Below are 16,245 nucleotides of genomic sequence, written 5' to 3' on the forward strand. Positions count from 1 at the left end.
TCGGAACCTACACAATGAGACGCTAAAATTGAAAAGCGCCTTAATAAAGCCAATCCAAAGTATGTCAGTTTTCTCTAAGGGTCTGCTGTACCAGAAATCGATGGATCAAATTTATCCACCTGTCAATATCTATCACTGGCCTTATTTTAAAACTGTAAAATTATCCAGAACCTTAGGAAGAACAACCTTAGAAGAACTTAAGGAGTAAAGAAGAGATTTAAGGAAAATTACAGAGTTGCGAAGACTCTGTCTGATCCTAAAGCACATGTTTTCCTACACACAGGACACGAAATTGTACAATGATAGATATCGCAAAAGATCAACGAAGCATAATCGTTGAGTGAGTTCGTTGAAATTTTACACCTAGACCAGTCGTATAACTGGACTAAGTAGAATCGCTATTGTCTTATCCTGGTGATCACTCTAAAGTACTAGTTATTAAATATAAACTGTGGTTACAGCCGTCAATGCCTGCTACGATGTCTTCACTAAGACACAAAGGGGCAATAAAGTAAGAGATGCCGTCCACGCCATGGATGAATGCGTAATAATAGCACCTAGTTTCATGTAACTAGTAAACCAAATACTTATCTTCAGAGTCGAGGATTAGAGCTGCATTATATGGCCTATGTTCGTCATGCATGCCAACAATCTTTCCGGACTCAGTATTGACATAAAAAAACAGTTACATTTTGCGCATAGCTAAACATATTAACGTAAATCCTTCTGCCAAAGGCTAACTGCTTGTGATTTAATCGGCAACGTTCCAATTATTTTACAGAATTAGTTAGGCTTAATAAAAAAAAACACGTTGCTAACTTTCTAATGCTTATAATTAACAAAAGATAAGTTTAAATACGTTCCTCCGTTGTACCAGTAATGCTACGGGTTGAGTAATGCTCTAGCTCGTATAATTCTTATGTAATTCAATGGCACTTGCAGCATCTAACCTGAAAATCTAAATCAGACTATTACTTTCCCTGCTAAAAGCGATGTATGCGTGTACACTACTCATTGTGTGATCTTTCAATTGGGTCTTTAACATCCGTCAAAGACCTGATGAAGATGCGGAATATAACAGCTAGCGACTGCCGCGAGTACTACAGAAATACGAGTACTACAGTTAGCCTCAGCTCGATTCCAGTTAATGATATCAAACATGAAATAAAATAATGATGATCTCGAAAAAATGCCAAAGGAACAGAGAGCAAGACATGATTACTAAATTTTTTAACTGACTTGTAAAGCTGCGGGTAAAAAGTTTTAAATAATAAGTAACTGGTAATCGTATTCGTACCCTAGCAATTGATATCTATAGTTTGGGATTTGCAACATAGATCTTAAACAGTAAAATTTATAAAATAGTTGACCTTTTCTATTGCTTGGAATACTGTAACATATGGTATACGGTTATGAATCTTGAGAGAATTGTTTTGACGCCGAAAGGCCACACAAGACTAGGAATAGCACGTAACGTGTTAATCTATAGAATTTAACCAATTACAATTACGCCCTGCTTGCTAAACCGGGATGCAGCAAGACGTGGTACGAAAGATCATCATTATTGCCATCCGTAAAAGAAATCTGGATAGCTCTACAGAGATAATTTCGAGAGGTTCCGCTGAAAGTTTATCAGTAAAATGGTGGCAAGACAAATTCGACTAAAATTCAAGGCTCTATCAGAAGTGCCTCATCATGGTATTCGGAAAGCCGACTTAAAACGTATTCTTGAATCAAGAATAAAGATAGAAGAATCTAGAACGATCTTGAGCTGTATAATAAATGTAGAGAGACAGCTCCGTCAATAAATGGACCTCAAACAGTGATGGGATGTGTAAGAAAGAGATGTTTGTAGGGCTACGTGGTGAATTGTGACTGGAATAATAGTTAATTAGAGGCAGGTGCTAAAGAAGTGAAATTTAGAGCGAATTCGAGATATTGAGTCAATCAATGAACAGGGTAGAGGTAGAATGTTAAGCAAAGACTTAGCGTGGTGATGAACAGCGATAGGAGCTGCTTTTAGGATCTTAGTGTGCAGGTTCAAGATGAGTAAATTAAAAGTCGTACAAGTAACTGTTGTACTTCAATCATGTGAATGAAGCAGCTAAAGGGGTACTTCAACAAGGCGAATAGGCTAGTAGTATTGAACAGATAGTATATAAGAAGAAGTTTAACTGTGAAAAGTGTTAAGCTGTAGTATTCTCACTTGGAAGGCATTTGCTAAAAGTCGAAAACTTACAGTCATTCAAGCCGTGTGGCGACAGGCGATAAATTGACTAGACTAACGAATTAATATAATGTTTGCAAGTATTTGGTTGTGAATTTAGAAGACGAACATGAGCGTCTCGCTGTTAGATAATAGACTACATCTTCCTACTGATTTGAAATCGACAGCTGAAAGAACACTTTCATCCTCTGAATATTCATGCGAGAGTGATCTCCCTTAAATAAACTTAGCGGCAACCTTCACTCGATCTCACAAGTTAAATAGTTTTAGAAAGAGATTTCAACATCATGATCCGTTAAACAGTCTGCGTAAAGCACAATAAACCGATATGCGATGTAAAACTGTTTGTTTAGCCACGTTTACCTCGGTACAGATGGCACTGGTCTATGTAATAAATAACATTTTACTGCTGATGCGACTCCATGGACAGGCTATATTGGGCGCTCTCATATGAAGGCGTACCGACATCGGTTGTGTTAATTGATTCAACGCATAATTTGAATAAAAGACGACCTTAAACTATTTTCTGGAATAAACGAATTAATTGCGAAGATAAATGATGTGCTATTATGCCGTGTCTAGGACATACTAAATGTGGATACATCATCAAGCAGATTAGCGGCAGAACACCTCGTGAAATTCGAAGTACGCTTTAGTTCCATAAAGCTATCTCGCGCGGCGTGCAACGTTTGCGGTTGAGGAAGTTATTTTAGAGACTCAGTAGAACATGGGATGGAGCTTATTAGTCATAAACAAGTGGGCTAAGTAGATTTTTCCGGCTAATCGGGTTGGAAATTTATTATCAAAATTCATCGAGAAATGGGTCCGCCTTTGCCATTTGGTAGGTTCAGCTTGACTAAAATAAAAAAAAATCCGCTACTTTACATGAACAATAGACCATTGATCCAAATAGTTTTCTTTGTACTGAAACTTTCAATGGAACTGATCTATATCTTTAGTGTCGGTTCCACAATTTTACCCTTTGTACCTCCTGCGCCAGTAGCTTGTATTGAGATCGATTTGAACCATTTCGCACGGCAGATCCCTAGATCACCGAGTTGTGGAAGGCTTATACTGATTATTTTCTGAAGCATGCTATTAACTAGTCGAGGGTAGCAAGATCATTCAAAAAATATATTCAACTTGAATAGTGAAAAAAAAAACTGGCTTATGCTCTTTCTAATGGAGAGCCCTATCTTCGCCTATGTTCAATTCCTGTTTAGCCACCTTCTATAGCACTCATATCGCTAGTGATCCCGATAATTTTTGGGGCATCAAGACAACGCAAAAAATGTATACTTCATTAAAAACTATTGTGTGTAGGAACTCTTTATGTGTGTGACTGACCGTGGTCTAAATGCTACGGACGTTGAATAACACCAATTTGAGCATTTCATCCTGTAATGCGTTCTGTTGCACAGGCAAATAAATACCTGTCTATCTACGTTCAATGATAGACATTAGCATTTTTTAAAGAATATCAAGCTATTTATTTCAAGGTGTCGTGATATAAGTGGCGTTAAGTCAGTGATTAGAATAAACTTATCATTATTATTATTATTACTCTCACCTTGAAGGTTTCTTCTCTGTCATCTTCGTGGAATCACAGCGGCGTTTCAAAGTCGCTGCTCAGATCTTCTTTTTCGATCTTCAGCAACTTTTATAATACTCGTGCATTCGCCTCAATAAAATAAACGGTTGGACTTAAAATGGCCGACTTCATGTGGCCCAGAGTAACAATTGTCTCATATCTTGACGCGAAGGGGGGGGGGGGAGGCTAATGTGTTAGACTCGTTTAATAGAGACGCATACATCAGCGGCGCTAACATCGTCAACTTTTGAAAAAAAACCAGAATTATCATATTTGGCTGTACTATCGTCATTTCATAGCTATTTTAAGCTTCCTTTTCTTACATCAGTCATAGTGACTATGTGTACATACTGCTATTACTATATTATACGGTGTGATTGATGACCTAACATAACCTGATAAAAGCGCGACAATAATTTTTCAGGCTTTTTCGCATTTTAATATATTCTGTAGTATCATAAGTATCTTTTTCTTCAAAATAATGCAGACAAAATAGCTTGTTTTATTCATAATAGCGCAACCTCTTTTTCTAGTTGTTTCTTCCGTTTCCCATCAATCAGTTGCTTTCTTATTACAGGTTACATTTATTTATTCACTGCGACATCTCTGCGTTCGAACACGATTGCATAAAGTTAAATTTTTCTTGTGCTTTTCACGATAGGTTGTTCTAATTATAGAAACTTATATTCTGAGTATTATCCTTATGTACAAGCAAATCTATATGCGTGGTTCCCGTAAATTTTTGGCGTTATAATTATCCAGTTTCTTTTTTATCATCCAGTTTCTTTTCTATCACCAACATCATCATGCAACCTTTCCTCTAATGCGCCAACTTGTTACGTGTCTTGCTCGACCTGACCGTTGCTGTTCTAGTATGTTTAGTCATAACATCTGCTCGCAATAACAGTAAAGTAATAGTTATTGTTTATACCCAGAATGCCAACGACAGCTTCTGTAATGTGCAGCGCCTGGTTAAAAAAATAATAGCAAATAAAATTGTAATAGTAATCATAACAATAACCAACTGGTGTAGAAGACCCTGTTCTCGGGTCTTCCTTACATGCTTTCGCCTATATGTATATATATGCATGTGTTGTCTTGTTTGATCCATTAGCAATTAATCTTCGTCAGACTTCAATGCTTTAGACGTCACTCAATTGATCAGCGAAGGAGAACTGAAGTTTGACAGGGGGAGAGAGAAAGGGAGAAGCAAACCAATAAACGGCACTCAAACCATCACGATTCTCTTGAAGTATCTGAAAACCTGGACCACGTAGCTGAATAGGCTCTTTCTTGTACTGTAACTTTTCTTTGTGTACGTCCAGCTTTCTACATTAAGGGCCAAACTGATATTTTTCCTTTCAATATACCCTTCTCCTCCCCTTTCCGCGTTTCTTCTGCCCCCTCTCTCTCTATCGTAATTTTTGTTTAAATCGCTCGCTTTTCTCTAGTATTTACGTATTGCCTATTTTCATCATCCATTTGTTGTTGTTGTTCTTGCTTCTGCTGCTGCTACTTTAAACGTATGCCTGTAGTAGTTTTTTATTTTATTTCGTGCGCCACTGTTTGTTTCTGTTGTCGTGTCTGTAAATATGCGTATAGTGTTTGCAGTATATCAATTCTGTGATTTCCCTTTGATTCTTTTACTTTTTTCCTTTGTTCTTTTCGCTGCAACCGAATTATACTTATCAGATGTTCCACGTTGTCTTCGTTCTGTTTCATTTTGTTCACTCATCGACAATCTCTCACTTGCTTTCTCTCTCTCACCAATCATTTTACAGAGTTGTAGATAATGAGAATTAAGATAGCCAGTGCTATGATGCCTGAGCCGATGAGACAGATCTGCTTCCTTCGTGCACGCTCCTGGTGATGACGGGCCTGACTTAGTTGTTCGGCCCCCTCGGCCACCCGGATGGTGGCGCTATCGACGCTCGCTTCAATCGAGTCAATCACTTCGCCCTGCTCGTGGACCATTGTGGCGAGTTCCTTGAATATGACATTCACGTCAATTATGTTTTGTTCAAGCTCGCTGACTTGTTCTTCCCATTGACGCACTATTTCCGTATTCGGGTCCTCCTTCATTATGAGAATTTGTTGGTAGCCACTTGACGGCTGGGCCTGCTGTTGCGTCTGCTGCTGCCCAGGCCGTGTGCTGGGCGGAGGTGGCAGCTGACCTCCAAGCTCGATGAGATTGCCACGCTGACTGGCTGCACGGGCTCGCCGAACCTCTGCGCGACCCTGATCTACCTCTTTATGTTGGATTGACTGGAACGCTTTGAGCGAATCAGAGAAATCGCTGGCTAGCCGATCTTTGACAATTTTGTTCTTGGCTCCCGAGTTATTGGCCGACAACTCTTTGAGTAGTTTATTTGTGTCCTTCGCTAGCTGATTGGTGTAACTTTGCATTTTACTCAATTGCTGTCGGACGGACTCATTGTCGGATGACGGCGCCGACTGCAGTTGCATAATCATCTGCTGCATAGAGTTGACATTCTGCGAGATCTTGCGAATGTTTGTCGTGATCGTCTGGAATCATTGGGCGCAATCAGGCAAAGTGCAAACACCAGAGAAACGAGAAACGTCAGTTATTTATTAGATAACATAGATAAGAGATCATTATTAAGTAACACTAACCAATGTATGGCAAAGTATTAGGTTGTCGAAAAGGTATTGACGGTTTTTCATCCAAAATTAAAGCAATTTTTTAATAATATTTTAAAACTTAATATGAGATATTCTGATCGATGATCATTTGCCATTTTTCAAATATCATCATAATCCAATCACTATAAAACGTCTTTAGTTTGTGAATGAAAAACTGTCACAAGTAATTTTTGCGCCATTTTACTAAAATAAAATTAAAACAATCCACAGGGTTTTGCAGAAACCGAAACAGATGCTGATAGTCTGATGATGCAAAATTTTAAGTTAAATTATTATTATTAAAAGTTCTCCTCAAATCTTGCAATGTTTGCTGGTTAGCTAAAAATTTGTGTTATCTGGCACTGTAGTGGTGGAATACGATGCGCTTTTGTCCACTTGTATAAATCGATTTTTTCAGTAGCTTCTTATAATCATGTTTGTTGTTGGCAGCAGAAATTCAAATAAATTACTTTGTCAAGCGACAGCAGCTCATATACACGATTGTATTCCAAAGCTGTCAAATATATAGCATAACCTTCTTTCGGATCAGTCCAAGCAGTTTTTGTGAACCTTTTCCCGCTGTGGCTATGACCTTTTTCGCTCATTGTCTTATATAATCGACTTCTTATAAACCCGTCATCAAACGAAAAACCTCGATTTTGTTGCATTTCTGTGAAGCCTTAGGGATGGAAACACGATTGAGTGAATTCTGTTTCGTCAAGTCGTATAGCACCCAAACATCAGCCCTCCTTTTGTAGCTAGCTTTTTCCAAATGGCTTTGAAGTCTTCGGTGGTGGATGCTTAGTTTTCAGGCGGCGCCATGGCTACTCACGTGTCAGTGTAGCTTAACTTTTTTCGTGATTGGTCAACCATTACGAGGGCAGCTTTCATATCGAAACTTCCCGAGCGAAAGCGACAGAACCATCTCTGGACCGTTTCTTTTTCGACAACGCATGTTGGCGTTTCCATATGAGCCTGAGCAGCATTTGTTCGTTTATCGTAATAAAATTTAAATTATAGCGAATGTTTCATTTACTTTTAAGGCATTTATAAAGCCTTTCCAACAATTAAAGAATATCTACTAGTGCCAAGTCTCGGCTTTTATGGTACCAGCACTGACTCATATTGTCTGAAATTCGAAAGCACCTAAAAAATCGTTTATATTTTTCCGCCACTGAATACTTCGATAGATATACAAATAGTATATAAATATTTGGCAGTAAAGCAACACTATTTAGTATACAGCTGTAATATATCCGTAATAATCAATTCGTTTTTTAACTACGATAACAAAAACAATCGAATAAAAAAAAAGAGTCAAAATTGTTTTTATTTTGTCAGTTGCAAAACAAGAGTACCAAAATGTCGAACAATATCATTTCCACTCTTTTATAAGTTTGATCGATTGCCCTCGCAGACTACAGCGAAGGAGATATCGAGCATTTCGGCAAAGCAACTTTGGCTAAATGCTTGCTGTAAATATAAAAATGTGATATTTTTTTTTATCCTTATATATTGCTGGGTGGTACAAGTCATCGTTTTTGTTAGAGTTAAATCAAGGTAAAACTTTACTACCATGAGTAACATTTATTCTGCACCAAGATCTTCAGCTTTCTTTGCATATCATCAGTAAGGGGCTTTAGTGTTCATAAAATCTGGTAAAAACAATTACACTGTCGTCTACACGTCGATATTTCTTTTAATCACTTTTTCTACGATCCTCCATTGGGTTGAAACATTTTTGTTTACAAGCAATTATCCACAGTTGTAAGCTGTGGATAATTGCCTGTAAACAACCCTTGTAAATAACGCATTGTACCACTATCGCCAATGGTTTTCTTTTCTTTTTTGTAATATATCATGCAACGATGACGGCCAATAATGCAATTTCACTGTTACAAATGCGTTTAAATTAAACACTAGCAACTACTAGACGTGCTACCCCAAAAACCAGACTTCCTTTTTGAGTTGCCTCTTTTAACAACTACAGGAATAATAACAATTCAAGCGATCATTTACGCCTTATCAGCATTATTAATATATATTAAGTCATCGAGAGATCGGATGACCAAGTCTTATCCACCAAGAAGTGTTCCGCAAGCGATGAGTTGATCTTAAAAGCCATTGAATCGTTCAGATGAAACTGCTAGCGACTACCTTTGCCGTTGCTTAGGTTCCACGTTGTTCTCATGATCGCGTTTGCCTGCTAATGTCAGGGACACGTGGCGGTTTAGGTCCGAATCCGGGCATGTCTATTTCATATCGGGAGTCAGCTGCCGAAAGAATGCTCAACGGTTGATGCCGGTAAATTCGAAACATTTACTGTTCCCCATTATGATTAAACATTCTAGTACAAGTCGTAGCATTTGATAAGCATATTTTGCGACCTCCAGTTCAATCCGGAGTCCAGGTCTATCCGTGCCTGTATTTTCCTATATATATGTCAAATATCTGTAACCTGGAGTCTAAATAAAGGTGAAAAGATGCCGTCTTAGAAAGGCTTCCTTGCTGGCACAACGAATCTGCGTCTACATTAAACCTTTTCGAGCATATTGTCAAGTACATGATACTTTTAACGCTTCATCTAAAAATTTGATTTCTATTATAAATGACTACATTACTTTTCAGTTGAATATTTTAAAATAATATGATTAACAACATCGAATATTTAGATTACAATGAATTGGCTATAATGATGCACAGTGATTAAGAGATCTGTGAGGACTCAACTACGTATTTCTGTACCCAGTAACTATTTAATTATCTGATCTATGAGAATAACGAGTTCTCATGGTTATCCTATATTAGCGCGTAAGTGTCGGCTCGTCCAGAGCTACTTCACGGTTGCAAGACTCGAGCGGTTTCAAACTACGAATCATAAGCATACCAAATTTGGCAAATATCTACATAAAACTGCTGAACATCTGTAGCTATAAGCTGACTAACTATTACTGGACAATGTTGAGCACAGAAATAAGGACATCGTTTAATGCTGAAAATTAAGGCTCAGTGATTATGTTTTTGTTTTTCGAAAGTGAAAGTACTTTTGGAATACTTCGAAAACTGATGAAAACATTGAATAAACAAGCCGTAGGCGAAACGACAGTTTGCTACTAATATAATCATCTTAGAAAATTAAAAACCATGAAGAAGGTGACTATATTTTAACACCTTAGGCGAAAGAACAAGTTCCTACGTCACCGAAGCTTGTGAGCAAATCAAAATATGAACTATAAGCTCTCTGAAAATTCAATGTGCGATTTTCCGGAATACGTATTACAAAATTGTAACAAAAACAGTAAAGATGAAAAACAAACGATTAAATGCTCGTAAGCTGAGTTAAAAATGGATGGAAATACGTATAGTGTACTCGAGGCAATATGACAAAAAAACCTGGAATATATCTTCGCTATAGGCGAAACACAGGTCAGTCTGTACAGCCTACTAGAGGAAGATGAGGCGAGAGAGTGGCGTGAAACGGAAGTGAGCAATTTAAGAAAATGGTCAATGCTGTCAGATCATTCGAAATCCTAAAGAATTTTACGTGTAGGGCGGCGATCGATAGCATACGATCTCGTCGCCATACTTCAATCACAACCCGAATCGAAGAAAACAGAATCGAGATATGGCATTAGCTCTCAAACTCTAGTTATTTAACACACCCGAAATATTGCTCTTCAGTTTTATACTATGTAAAAGTTTCACAAGCCCTTTAAGCTACTAAACTCAAAACAACCTAACAGATTAGCCTAAATTATCTTACGCCACCGAAAATAGCGGGTAATGCGCAACTCATGCTCAGAGCTAACCTCTTCCAAATGTCACTCTAATGAGTACGGTAAACCCGAGACCAGATATGTAACCTGGCGTATGTTCGTTTATAAGAACGGTGGTCTTTTTCACCATGTCAAACAACCGACCTTAGCTTTAATCCCAGTAGCTATAACATGCTGCTTTCAGGTCAGCTATTCCAACTAATTGAATTCGATGCTTTAAAGAACGCTTAACAATGCTCAACGAAATACGATTGGCACGGTATGTGATCTGTCCTCCGTACAGTTCGCACCTTATCTGTATATTTTTTGATTGAATCTAGAATCACATTTCTAAATGCTATGATACCTATGATTTTAATCAAACAAAAAACTGTTTATATAGTAACATATCATTTTTGTAAGTAGGTCACGTAGTTCTTACAGTATCTAGGCAACCGATTTTGGGTGATTTAATTACCACCCAGGTTTTAGGAACCCGCTATCAAACATTTCCTTTCCTCCTGACTTAAGAGATTCCACAAGTCAAAATGACTGCATTAGTACGGCCTGTCTATCATAGAATAGACACAGGCTGCCGTGCCATGAGATGTGTCGGACTGCTCCTTAATTTAGTATACATACCACTGACGAGCTTGGACACGTCACTGCATCTTAACTAAAGACTCAATTAGCGACGAACAGCTAATCAGACCGACGTTCAGCGCCAGCAGTATCGTTGCGAGTACTTAGCTTTGCGTGTGATAGTGGCAGCTGAGGTGTACATAATAATCTTAGTGAGTGAACTGAATTCAAGCTCAACAAAACCGGTTAAAATGACCATTCTAAAGGTTTTTCACAACGGGATAAAATTGACCGCGTTACATTTCATAGCTGCTAAAGATGATAAATTTTCTCATACACTACTACGTGTAAGCGTCTGTATATTGTGGTCTGGTTGTAACATTGAGCTTATTAAGTAGCCATGCAAGCAATAAATTAATGAGTAATCACACGTTCAACACATATGAAAGAGTTCATAAGCATAGGACGCGTGTCATGATGGATACTTACGTGTTGTTTGCTTAATACATTGAAAAAGATAGGACGTTCCCATTGTAATTTTTTTGCGTAATTCGCAACAAATTCCGTTGAACGCCACGTTAGTGATGCTTGTGGAGAGACAGATCTGGGTAAAAAATAAGCAAATTAATTCAAGTTAACGCATCCAGGAAATAAAAAAAATAATGAGTTTTTTGGAATCCGTTCAAAACCAAATCAAAGCGCGGAACACAAGGCCAAAAGAAGGATTAAGGTGCTTACTAAAACTTTGTAAACAGTATTATATCAAGCAGCTATAGCCTCTACGTATTGATACCAGTCGGCTCATAGCATCCAGCAGTACTACAAACGCGGCGAGTTTTCGCATGGATGAAAATCGTTATGGATTTTGATAAATCGTAAACTGCAGAGCCAATGAATGTATTACTGAAATACGGTCTAGATGCAACTACCTGATGAACAGCTGCCGCACCTAGGAGAAGAATATCGTAATAATAGTCGTAGGACCAGATAAGCTCTAGCTCGAAGACTGTGTACTTTCTCAAATTATATAATAAATCGAAGCGAACTAGATGAGCTGCTTAGCTAATCACCACCATCACTGTACTTGTATCTTAGGAAGGCAATTCCTACCAGTTATTTTCCACACAGAAAATCATAACTGAATGGTGTATTCATTGTTTACAACAATGACCGCCATCTATTTACTACCATTAGTGTCGCACAAATGTTCTAAATCGGTCATATTTAGTCAGAACAGAATTCCCTGTTAGTATTTTATCTTATTAGCAAACAATGAAAGCCTATCATTGAAGTGAAAAGGCATAAAACAATAGTTAAACGACATAAAATTCATGCGTAAACACTTAACACTGAACATGAATAATACGCTCGAAAACCCTGCCAGGTTAGGTGGATTTATCATTGAATACTCGACACCCGAAAGAAGACTGACTCGTAACTATCACCGATGACAATCATTAAATCTGTTTATAGAGAATCGTCATAGTTAAAAAAATATAACTTTTCATTAACAAATTGTTTTGCATATCTTTAGGAAAAATACTCCTTGACGATACGATATATCAACCAAGACAGACCCATGGTCTGTAGAAAAAAACGAAATTTTTAGTGCCGATAAGCGCATTTGAGGCTTTCTGGAATAGTCTGTGAACAGAAAAGCTCAATTTGGTTGTTGTGGAATAATCATTGTCAGCCTGAAATTTCAGTGTCGACAACATTAACTTTGAGACAGATGTTTTTATCGATTTTCTAAGGCCTAACCGTTACCCACAACGTATAGCCATTGTTTAATAATTTGTTGGCATATGTAAGATTGCTGCTAATGGTACAGACTATGCTTTTTTGACTGTAAACTTGCTTAGGAAGCCTATCTATATTGCCTTCCTACAATTGAAGAACTGTTTTAAGTCGCGCCAGGTATTCAAGATTAGTCAGGCACGGTGGTCGAACTCTGAAAACGTTTCTAAATAAAATAAGCTCTAAAGTTATTCACAGAAAAATGTCTCAGTCTTCACTGAAGACGCTGCTCCGCCACGATGTTACTAGAAAAAAAGCGTGATTCATATTTCAGTACGATGGAACTCAAACATTATTGGTGCAAGAAAAAACGCTAGATGCGTTCCAGAACGATTCAGTCAGCCCTGAATATTGAAAATCGGTATTGGTAAATGGATGCGCATCAAAAAACGGGAATTTTCAAAACACAAGTCCAACGAAAATCCTGGTTTGGATACATGGATCAAAATTACACCCCACTGAACCGACGATAACTAGTGACAAAAGTACACTAGCTTCCGTCAAAGCGAATAAAAATCAAATTGCATAAAAAGCCTATCAGTCAAAACCACGTTCTTAGTATAGGTTTGCGTCGTTTATGTACCCTAGCTAAGTCTGAGGAAGTGAAATTTTATTAGCTCGGATGCTATTGGGCTTTTACTATTTTTATTATTAGCACGATTGAAGCAAGTACATCATTAGCTTCAACAGCCACATAAATCAACAAAATCAAAATTATACTAAGTCCCAAACAGCTAATTTCATAAATTAGGAAAAACCCTAATCTGACGTTTTGTAAACAAAATATTCCAGTGCAAGTGAAGCGGCCTATATCACTTGCTTCGTATCAAACACTTACCGAACGTTTAATTCTTAACTTGTTGTTAGTCACCTTAGATAGTATTGATAGCCTCGAATAAAATAAATATTAGACAGTCTTGATAGCGTCGAATAAATTAGATATTTTAAGTTTTACATCCAATACTCGAGCCATTAGGCGTTGCTTCAGAGGGCTCGCTCTTAGAACGAAACTAAGTCTTTAGACAGCCTTATTCGGACTTTATTTTTTTTATTTTTACATACCCTTAATTTCAATAGGCAGACACGTAACTATTGTATTGCATCTTACAGAAATGATGACGACATCGAATAACGCCTACAAAATCTCTAGGCTAAAGTAGCAAATATTTTTATAGCTCTTGCATATTCTACCAAAATTTCTCATTAATTTGAGTGCAATCAAAGACGTAACCACTAATTTGCTCCATCAATTATCGCAAAAGACTGCTAGTGAGGCACCGCGTGCAAAATTATATATTACGCTCAACATGTAACGGGTTTAATGTCTGAACACTTCCCGAAAACCTAGGGACATATTATTAATTAGTACCGAACGATACATGATGCTTTAAAAATACCATGCATGTCGTTGGAACTTTAGAATGTAAATCTAAAAACAACAAAATATCGTACAGAGGCGTAGCCTTAGGGTGACCCAAACGATTGGTTGATTGCTTGATAGAACTGTACTTCCTAACGAAATCCCTCTCGCTTCGCAAGGTATCATAAACATCGTGAGATTATTCACGTATGCAACAGAAGCTTGTGGAGGGAACAGAAACCGAAGGACGGGTCTGCAATAGGAAGAGTTCCCTAATATCACTACATTTGAAAACGTCCGCACAAACTCCGTGCTGCTGCAATCCGCCGCCCGTTTGGTTATTTTATTTGCAAAAATCTTTTTCAATCTGTGTTGCTAACTAAATAGTACTCGAGCAGTATGCAGTTCTTGAGAAATATCTGGAAATATTTAAATAACATCTAAAAAAACTAACCAAAAAAAATAGAGGCGCAGAAAGGAATCAATATGCGTCTTCAGATGCTCATCATCAAATGATAGCTACGTTCAGTTAATAATGACTGCATACGAATAACCCACCCGTATGAGGTTTGAAAAAGAAGTCATAGTCTGTGTTGCGTTAATAGATAAACAGCTTCAACCTACAGCGGTTGTTATTGGCCTCGTATGACATTACACGGTCAGCTTGTTCTATAGATATGATGAAGGCGCTCGTTATCCCCGACTCATGTGACTGCACAGATTATCCGTTAAGCTCGATCTGTATCTCTGCGTAGTTCAGTTTTTACCCACTAATAATAACAATGATATATTACGAAAGAAACAACTCGAACTGCATTTATTTAAGCCACACTGCATCCGTGATGATAACTGATTCCATTAAGTGACAGCGGGTGACGTGGACAAATCGACTCCATATCCACCCGGTTGAGCTCTAGCCCTCTCATCTGAGACACGGCCACTTTAGCGAGGAATTCTGTCTTTGTAGCAGAAATCTGTCTGCCGCACTGCAGAATCTTTTACACTCATCAAGGGATAGCAATTTACCTTGGAAAAAATTAAGCACCGAACACACAAGCTAACTTTCACCCTTTTTTATTCATATTCTATTCATCTCTCATTTCAGTTATCTATAAAATTAACTTTGTTTTATTAGCTGATAAATGACAACACGTACATTAGCTGTACACAGTCATGACCGCATCTGATCTTAGTAGTGGTGGAATTGGTATTGATCGATGATAATCATTGAAGCCCAATTGTAAATCAACAAACCTGCGTGAGTTGGTCGACATCTCCTTGTGACTGGTACATGATGAGGCCGGAGAAGTTGGCTGCCCTGTTGGGGCTGCCTAATCGTCACTGAAATTGTTAACAACGACGACAAGATAATTCCACGTCAACGATGACACCTTGTCTTTGTTTTGGTCTTCGCAGCTGCCGGTGGAAAAAGATGACGAACTGAGTAGCTATAGCTTTTATCGTCCAGGATTGTCTGGCGTACGACTTCGTTCACTAACCAAAACAGCAAGAAAACGTAGTTTACGTCGTCACGTAAATGCGTATCAATCGATGCGTACTATTTATGCCACGATGATACAGCAGGAGACAGACACACCGAGACAAATCAGCACTAAGAGCACCAGCTAGCGCTGGTCTCCTGGAAATCCTTAACAAGCTGCTACAACACCACTGTTGACTAGATGGTATACGAATTTAATCGAAGGAGTTTCGCATAGACAACTACCCACTAATTTGGGTTGTTCTTAGCAGAGCGACTGCTGTTTCCATACACACAGAGATTACAGTGGTTCCCCTGTAAATGCTTACCAGACAGCGATTTACATCGAGTCTTGTTTACGCCAATTGGGGAGGGGGGCGGGGGGTATTTTGTCATTCGCCGTCTTCGTTCTACAAATAAAGGGTATCTCTAAGTGAAAGTATGCGAAATTTTCAAACATATATAGAATATATTTGTAGGTGAACCTTTTTTGTCGGACACCAGCCAGCTAAGCCGGTTCATGAACAGACAGCTGCTACCCCTTTGATAGCAAAACGCGGCTGGCTTTACTTATAATCGAGACAAAACTAAGTGTACTGATAAACCCTACGCTGGTCAGATATAAGCAGAAACCATTTATCGGCCCCAAATATCTACTGATGGAACCTGTCAGGAATATCGTTACTGCAAGGTGGCTGTTATTCTGGATTTTGTGCATTCAAATTTGCCGCTACTCTGTTAGCGGAGCGCTCTCCTCCTTTCCATGGGCTCGGCAACCTTTAAATTTCGAATAGTCGTTTGTTTTGCTGG

The 16,245-nt window shown here is 38.3% G+C and overlaps 1 protein-coding gene across 1 annotated transcript; it reads right to left on the reverse strand.

Moving 5' to 3' along the window:
* Positions 1-3,693: 3,693 nt before the first annotated feature.
* Positions 3,694-16,235, reverse strand: LOC111248284 (syntaxin-7-like). The gene is made up of 2 exons (XM_022800366.2): positions 15,210-16,235; positions 3,694-6,344 (listed from the first exon to the last, which is right to left on the reverse strand). The coding sequence occupies exons 1-2, from the start codon at positions 15,246-15,248 to the stop codon at positions 5,589-5,591; spliced, it is 795 nt and encodes a 264-aa protein (XP_022656101.1). The 5' UTR covers positions 15,249-16,235; the 3' UTR covers positions 3,694-5,588.
* Between the last annotated feature and the right edge of the window lie 10 nt (positions 16,236-16,245).

The sequence above is a fragment of the Varroa destructor genome, unplaced genomic scaffold, assembly GCF_002443255.2.
Source record: "Varroa destructor unplaced genomic scaffold, Vdes_3.0 BEIS01000003.1, whole genome shotgun sequence".
NCBI classification, from domain to species: domain Eukaryota; kingdom Metazoa; phylum Arthropoda; class Arachnida; order Mesostigmata; family Varroidae; genus Varroa; species Varroa destructor.

Bases quoted from the DNA above. Each gene is read 5' to 3' on its own strand.
- LOC111248284 (XM_022800366.2), bottom strand. From the start codon at position 15,248: ATGTACCAGTCACAAGGAGATGTCGACCAACTCACGCAG. The intron at 6,345-15,209 runs GTTTGTTGATTT...CAATGATTCCAG, and splicing joins ATGTCGACCAACTCACGCAG to ACGATCACGACAAACATTCG.